The 8,759-nt window shown below is 38.9% G+C and overlaps 1 protein-coding gene across 1 annotated transcript; it reads right to left on the reverse strand.

Annotated features, from left to right (window-relative positions):
* Positions 1 to 3,260: 3,260 nt before the first annotated feature.
* LOC122022971 lies at positions 3,261 to 3,878 on the reverse strand. The gene is made up of 2 exons (XM_042581073.1): positions 3,783 to 3,878; positions 3,261 to 3,569 (listed from the first exon to the last, which is right to left on the reverse strand). Exons 1-2 carry the CDS (start codon positions 3,876 to 3,878, stop codon positions 3,261 to 3,263), a joined length of 405 nt encoding a protein of 134 aa, XP_042437007.1.
* Between the last annotated feature and the right edge of the window lie 4,881 nt (positions 3,879 to 8,759).

The following is an 8,759-nucleotide window of genomic DNA, read 5'->3' on the forward strand; positions in this document are numbered from 1 at the left end:
ATTTAAGGTCGTTGCTCGACCGTTGATGTAGACCAGGGTTTAAGGTCGCGGTTCAACCATTGATGAAGACTAGGGTTTAAAGTCGCCGCTCGACCATTGGTAAAGATGAGGGTCTAAGGTCGCTACTCGACCATTGGTGAAGACTAGAGTTTAAGGTCACCGCTCGACCGTTGGTGAAGACTAAGGTTTAAGGTCGCCGCTCGATCGTTGGTGAAGATGAGGGTTTAAGGTCACCGCTCGACCGTTGATTAAGACTAGGGTTTTGTTGGTTGGTTCTAGGAAAATCGTACCGATTTCACTGTACAAAAATTTTGTACAAGTGTCAAACCTTTCCTAAATAACCTATTGTGTTCTTTAAAAGTTAAATTAGGAATCACAAACAGAACTTAACATTATTGATTCCAAATTTTAACTTATCTGTTCTTAATGGTTTAAATTTGGATCGCAAGCGAAACTTAACACTATTGATCCAAATCAACCTATGTTATAAATTCAATTAAATATTAATTTCCAAAATTGGCTTCTAGGACTGCATGGCAAGGCACGTGGCCTTCTTGGGTATGGGAGCATCCACCACCACCTAGACAAAGTCTTTTAAGGAAAGCTAATATTTAATTTCCTTATATAACTCTAGGTTTAACCAAAAGGAACAATCGAAACACAAATTCGAAAAATAAAAAAAATACAAACTCGAATAACAAATTTGAAAAACTAGAATTTAGCCTCTTGTGTTTGGAATTCATACAAAGAAAAATAATTAGCATGATGCAGAAAACAATAACTAGTTATACCTTTTCTTTGTATGCTAATAACCTCGAGATCTTCTGTCGTATTCCTCGCCTCACCTTGGACGTCATGTGGGCGACGATCCTCCAAGATGAACATCACCCAAAGCCTTCTTCCTCCTTCTCTAAAATCCGGCCACCACCACCACCAAGGAACTAAAGAGAGCAAGGGGAAAGGGAAGGGAGAGAGGGTCGGCCACAATAGAGAGCTCCAACAAGAGAATAAAAATTGATTGATCATGAGGCCTCTCCTCCCCTTCTTTTATATTACTTGCCCAAGGCAAATAAGGAAAGATTTTTTACAAAAATTAAAATCTTCCTCTTGTTTTTCCTTTTCCCCTTTTATTTTTCCTTTTCCTTTCTCTTGATTGATTCAATCATTGATTAGATCAATTATTGATTGGTCGGCCCCTTGCTTGGGCACCAAGCAAGGGTGGCCGGCCCCTTAAAAGGAAGAAAATAATTCTTGTAAAAATTTTATAAGCAAAGAAGGAAATCTCTTATAAAAATTTTACAAGCTCTCTTTTAATTTCCTAAAGTGGATGTTAAAAAAATGAAAGTTTTAAAAATTAAAACCAAGTTTTAAAATTTAAAACTTCTCTTCTAAAATTTCCTTTTTTAACATGGTTACAAAAAAGGTTTTAAATTTAAAACTCTCTTTTAAAAAACCATGAGGATGGTTAAATAAGGAAAGTTTTAAAACTTCTAAAACTCTCTTTTAAACCATGTGGCCTAATTCAAATAAGAAAAGTTTTAAATTTTAAAATCTTTCTTTTAAAACTTGTAGATATCTACAAAGAGAAGATTTTAAAAATTCAAAGCACCCCTCCTATTATGAATTATTGTGGCCGACCCCTCTTTACTTGGACACCAAGCAAAGGGTCGGCCCCTTTGAGAAGGAATTGGCCGACCCCTATGGCTTGGTCACCAAGCCATGGGTCGACCCCCTCTTGGTCACCAAGAAGGGCTTTTCATGAGTGGACTTGAGGCATTAATGAGGCTACGACAGGGACCTAGAGGAGAAATTGATTTTGGCCTCCCGACGAGCTTGAGTATCCTGTGTTCGCCCCGAACACATAACTCAAGTTCATTAACAATAACTCATTCTACTAGAGAGTTATTATTGCACTACCGCACCAATCCCAAATTACATTATAGGCTCCTTCTCATCATGAGTGTGTTAGTCTCCCTGTGTTTAAAATATTGAATGCCCACTAATTAATTGAGTTACTGACAACTCATTAATTAATGTCTTAGTCCAAGAGTAGTACCACTCAACCTCATTGTCATGTCGGACTAAGTCTACCTGTAGGGTTTAACATGACAATCCTTCTGAGCTCTTCTTGGGGGCATTCTCAACCTAGATAACTAGAACACAGTTTCCTTCTATAATCAACAACACACATTATAAGTAATATCATTTCCCAACTTATCGGGCCTATTGATTTATCGAGCTAAATCTCACCCTTTGAAAAGTCAAAGAAATAAATACTAAATATATGTGCTTGTTATTATATTAGGATTAAGAGCACACACTTCCATAATAACTAAGGTTTAGTTCTTTTATTAAGTCAGTATAAAAAGAACTTACCTTAAATGATCCTACTCAATACACTTAGAGTGTATTAGTGTAATTTATTAGTCAAGATAACTAATCCCTAATTACACTACGACTATTCCAACGGTTTGTTCCTTTCCATCTTAGTCGTGAGCAACTGTTTATAATTTATAAAGAACTGATAACACGATTTTCTGTGTGTGACACCACACACCATGTTATCTACAATATAAATTAATTGAACAACTACACTTAACAAATAAATGTAGACATTTGACCAATGTGATTTTTTTATTTCAAAAATAAATGTTTACAAAAGCTAGGCTTTTAGTATACACTCTAACATGTTTAAGGTTGTTGCTCGACCATTGGGGAAGACGAGGATTTAAGGTTGTCACTCGACCGTTGGGGAAGACTAGGGTTTAAGGTCGTCGCTCGACCGTTAGTGAAGACTAGAGTTTAAGGTCGTTGCTTAACCGTTGATATAGACCAGGGTTTAAGGATGTCGCTCGACCGTTGATGAAGACTAGGATTTAAGGTCACCGCTCGACCGTTAGTGAAGATGAGGGTTTAAGGTCGCCGCTTGACCATTGATGAAGACTAGGGTTTAAGGTCGCTACTCGTCCGTTGGGGAAGACACATCTCAAGAGTGACATTCTTCGCTTTTATTCATATATGCACTACGTTCAGGAAACACACAAAAATACATGTATTCACTCACGTACCTCTTATGCGGCCCTGTAGGGTTGGAGATGATTTGCGCTCCACGGTCGCTTGAGCTGCCTTCCCCCCTCATCCTCCAAGTAGTAGGCACCTGAGTGGAGCTTTTGTACGACCTTGAAAGGTCCCGCCCATGGGGCTTCGATCTTGGTGATGTCGCCGACTGACTTCACCTTCTTCCATATGAGGTCACTGACCTAGAAGGACTTCGAGATCACCCTCCGATTGTAGTTCTGCTTCATTCGTTGTCGGTACACTGCTAGCCAAACAGCTGCTTTAGCCCGTATTTCGTCCATCAAGTCGAGTTCCATGAGTCTCCATTTGGCATTTCCTTCATTGTAGTACTGCACCGGATCAGATTCTACCCCGACCTCCACGGGGATGACTGTTTCGCCCCCGTATACCAAGTGGAAGGGGGTTATGCCGGTTCCCTCCTTCGGGGTCATACGAAGGGCCCACAACACACTGGGGAGCTTATTGACCCAGCTGCCTCCGGCGTGGTCAAGCTGAGCGCATAGAACTCTGGGGATTTCCCGATTGGAGACTTCGGCTTGTCCGTTGCCCTAGGGGTAGGCCACAGAGGTGAAGGCCTATTGGATGTCATAGCTCTCGCACCAATCTCTGAGCCCTTGACCGGCAAATTGTCTCCCATTATCTGATACGAGCAGGCATGGGATGCTGAACCGACATATGATGTTCTACCAAATGAACTTAATGACCATATGCTCGGTTATTCTTGCAAGCCGCTCGGCTTCCACCCACTTCGAAAAGTAGTCCACCACGACGAGCAGAAATCTCCGCTGACCTGTCGCCATGGGGAATGACCCAACGATACCCAGGCCCCATTGGTCGAACGGGCAAGATACTGTTGACGCTTTCATTTCCTCGGTCGGTATGTGCGGAAGGTTATGATACTTTTAGCAGGACAAGCAGGTGGTTACCGTCCAAGCAATGTCTTCTTGGAGGGTCGACCAAAAATATCTGGTCATGAGTATCTTTTGAGCTAACGCATGACCGCTCGGATGACCGCTCGGATGACCTCCACAGGAACCTTGGTGCACCTCCCACAAAATGTATTTGACATCTTTCGATCCGACGCATTTGAGTAGGGACCTGGAGAAGGTTCTCTTATAAAGCTGGTCCATGACCAAAGTGAACCATCCGACCCTCTTCTTCAGCAAGCGAGCTTCTTCCTGATCAGAGGGGGTAACTACCGATCGCAGAAACTTTGTCAAAGCCATCCTCCAATCATTTGGGAAGGTCATTCCTTCCATTTGGTCAATATGTGCCACGAGCGAGATCTATTCGATCGGTTGCCCTATGACGATTGTGTTGGAGTGTATACTGAAAGCCTAAGCTTTGTAAACATTCATTATGAATAAAGAATCACATTTGGTCAAATTGTCTACATTTTGTAGTTGTTCATTTAATTTATATTGTAGATAACATAGTATGTGGTGTCACATGCAGAAGATGATGTTATCAGTACCTTATAAATTATAAACAGTAGCTCACGACCAAAATGGAAAGGAACAAACCATTAGAAGGTCGTAGTGTAATTAGGTATTAGTTTATCTTGACTATATAATTACACTGGTACACTCAGAGTGTATTGAGTAGGACCATTTGAGGTCGTTTCTTTTATACTGACTTTATAAAGGAACAAAGACCTCGGTTATTATGGAAGTGTGTACTCTTAATCCTAATATAATAACAAGCATATATATTTGATATTTATTTCTTTAATTTATCAATGGGTGAGATTTAGTTCGATGAATCAATAAGCCCGATAAGTTGGGAAATGATATCACTTATAGTGTGTGTTGTTGATTATAGAAGGAAACTGTGTCCTAGAGATACTAGGTTGATAATGTCCCCAAGAGGAGCTCATAAGGATTGTCATGTTAAACCCGGCAGGACTTAGTCCGACATGGCGATAAGGTTGAGTGGTACTACTCTTGGACTTAGATATTAATTAAATGAGTTGTCAGTAACTCACTTAATTAGTGGACATTCGATATCTTAAACACAGGGAGACTAACACTCATAATAAGAAGGAGCCCAAAATGTAATTTGGGATTGGTGCGGTAGTTCAATAATAGTTCTCTAGTGGAATGAATTATTATTGATAAAATTAAGTTGTGTGTTCGGGGCGAACACGGGATGCTTAATTTTATCGGGAGACCAAAACCAATTCCTCCTCTCGGTCCCTATCGTATCCTCTTATTTATAGAGTTCTATACCCACCTATACCCACCTTCTATACCCACCAATAAGGGGTCGGCCAAGCTAGCTTGGGAAACAAGCAAGGGCCGGCCTAGGTATGAATTTGGGTGGCCGGCCCTAGCTTGAACCCAAGCTAGTGGGGGCCGGCCAAATTAAATTAAAAAGGAATTTTAATTTTAATTTTTATTATGTGGAAGAAATAATTTATTAAAGAGAATTAAAATTAAAATATCTATCTTATAAAAGATCTACAAAAGATTAAAGAAAGATATTAAATCTCTTTCCTTATTTGTAGATTGGTGAGATATTTTATTTTTCTCTTTAAAAATTATTCACATGTTATAAAATTAAAATTATAGAAATTTCCTTTTATCAACCATGAAGAGATTTTTTAAAGAGAAATTTTATTTTAAAATTTTCGGAAACAAATTAGGAAGTTTTAATTTGTTGATTGAAACTCTCCTAATTTGCTCTTTTGATTGTGGCAGGCCATCACAAGGTTGATTGGGAAATTTTATTTTATTTTTCTCAATTAATTCATGTCAAGGAAAATTGAGGAAATTTTATTGTAATTAAATTTCCTAATTTGCCTAGGCCAAGGAATATAAAAGAAGGGGTATGGGTGCCTTCATGAGATACAACCTCTATTATTTTCTCTCCCTCTTTTCCTTGGTGTTGTGGCCGGCCATCATCTCTTCTCTTCTTCCTCTTTGTGGTGGCCGAAACTCTCTATTGCTTGGAGCTCTTGTGGAGGCCGGATACTACTTGGAGAAGAAGAAGAAGAAGGAGAGGAAGCTTGCATCTCTTAGAGCTTGGTTGGTGTTTTTCTTCTTCCTTGGTGAAGCTTTCTTGTTTTGGCCGAACCTAGCTAGGAGGAGAAGAAGGTGCTTGGTGGTTTCTCATCTCGGAAGATCGTTGCCCACACAACGTCCGAGGTTAGAAGAGGAATACGGTAGAAGATCAAGAGGTTTTTCTACAAGGTATAACTAGTAATTTTTCTTTCCGCATCATGCTAGTTATTTATGGAAATAATACCAAATACAATAGACTTACGTTCTAGAATTTCGAATATGTTTTTCGATATTGTGTTCTTTTGTTTTTTCTTTTCCTTGTGATTTGATTGTTCTCTTTGGTTAACCTAAAGTTATTTTAGGAAATTAAATATTAGCTTTCTATAAAATGTTTTGTCTAGTCGGTGGTGGTTGCTCCCATATCCAAGAAGGCCATGTGCCTCGCCACGTCGAACCAATTATGGAAATTAATATTTAATGATTTGGGTCGAACGTGTTAAGTTCCGCGGAGATCCAAGTCAAAACCTAAAAGAACAAATAGATTAAGTTTTGGATCAAACGTGTTAAGTTCGCAGCGATCCAAAATTTAATTTAAAAGAACACATGGTAGCTAGGAAAAGGTTCAGACCTTTGTACAAAATTTTTGTACAGTGGAACCTCTAGGCTTTCCGAGTAGCAACCAACAATTGGTATCAGAGCTAGGGTTTTGCCTCTGTGTATTTGGTATTAGTTTAATTATGCACATGTCATACATAATTTAGGCAGGATAATAGTAGGATGTGCTAACTTTGTGGATGCAGGATCTAACTATTATGGCTTATAGTTATTATGTGTGTGATTGGACCCTTGGACATGTCAAGGGCATTTTATTGTGTGTGCATGATTGTATTATAAAATACAGCAGGAGCTGTATTTAGTTTTATTAGGATTTTATTTTTGATCTAGATACATGTACATTCCTTTTATGGAATATAGGATCAAAATGTAAAATTCTTTTTATGTCGCGGATTGATTCTTGCAAAGCGTGGAACCTTCTAAGGACCAGAGGCGCAGCGGAACTAGGAGCAAGATTGATGCGACAGCTAGACCAAATATGACAGCAGCTTGGGATGACAACACACGGAGGACAACTAGAGATAAAAGTCATAATAGTTGAAAATTAGTTTCTCTATTTATTGCTTTTATATTGTGCTGTGTGTGCATGTTAGTTTACAAGTTTAGTAGGCTAGCATAGTTAAAATTCCTCATTTATAAATAACTAAGTGGGAGAGGGATTTTTTAAGTAAATCCCATGGTCTCCATTACTGGTTTGTAAGTGATGCAAACAAGCTTGCGCGTTGGCTCTGAGTGCCTTCCTCCATGACGGATGAGCTTGTTTGTGGATCACTAGAACAGACTTCCATTTTTGGATGACTATAGGAAGTTAATTAAGAGCGTGTGATCTTCCCCAACGGAAGGGGCATAATCTTATTAATGGACTTAGTGTCAAGTAATGGTATACACTTAGACACATCTAAATAGTATCCTTCCCATCGGAGTCACTGCTATTATTTGTGTGACCAAATAATACCAACTATTAATTTTATTTGTCAAAAGTTAGGTTGACAAGATAATAAAATTAATGGGTTTAAACCCTCCTTTTACAAATGTTGAATTTGTATACGTCCACACTAACGTGGCATACAAAATTCACGGTGTTATGAGGTGTTGGTTAATTTAAAATAGTATTGTTTGAGGAATCAATATTATTCTAAATTTAGAGTTCTGACCAAAAGTTATTTGTGATTCTTAGGATGACTTTCAACCCACTATCCATCATACTTCAACAAAATAGACTTACTGAACCTAATTACATAGATTGGAAAAGGAACCTGGACATTGTTCTGACTGCTGAAAGCTATAAATTTGTACTGACTGAACCTTGTCCTGATGCACCCACTGGTGAATCTACCCAAGAGGAGATTGAATATCATAAGAGATGGGTAAAGGTAGATGAGATGGCGCGGTGTTACATTTTGGCTTCAATGTCAAATGTATTGCAACATCAACATCAATTTACCAACGACTTATGATATTATGAACAATCTCAAGGAACTCTTTGGTCATCGGATAGGGCTTCTAGACAAGAAGCTATGAGAAAGATAATGACACCACCATGCAAGAGGTCCCGTAAGGGATCATATCCTAAAATGATGGCTTATCCGAACGAGATGATCCTTGGAGGAGAAATTGATGGAAACCCAGATCGATATGATCCTCCAAACGCTACCTAGAAGTTTTTGAACTATAATATGAATAAGAGGATTTATTCATTAGGGAAACTACTGACAGAAGGATTATTTCGTCATAATTCTCAAATTCACTTTCTTTGAAAATGGTTCTACTTCTAAACCGAGAAGAAGAAGAAGAAACAAGTCGGTTGAAAAGAAAGTGAATAAATCTAGTACAGGATTTAAATTCGGAAGGAAGAAGAAGGACAAGTGCTTCCCATGTAATATGGGAAGGCGGACTGTCCTCGTAGGAACCAAAACAAAGGTATATCTCATGCTCTAGTTGTTGAAACATGTTTAGCGGTGTTATCTACCGGCACGTGTGTAGATATGGGAGCCATCGATCATGTCTGCAATTCCTTGCGGGGTTCCAGAACGACTACATGAAGAGGAGATTATCGTCTACATG

The sequence above is a fragment of the Zingiber officinale genome, chromosome 9B (genome assembly GCF_018446385.1).
Source record: "Zingiber officinale cultivar Zhangliang chromosome 9B, Zo_v1.1, whole genome shotgun sequence".
NCBI lineage: Eukaryota > Viridiplantae > Streptophyta > Magnoliopsida > Zingiberales > Zingiberaceae > Zingiber > Zingiber officinale.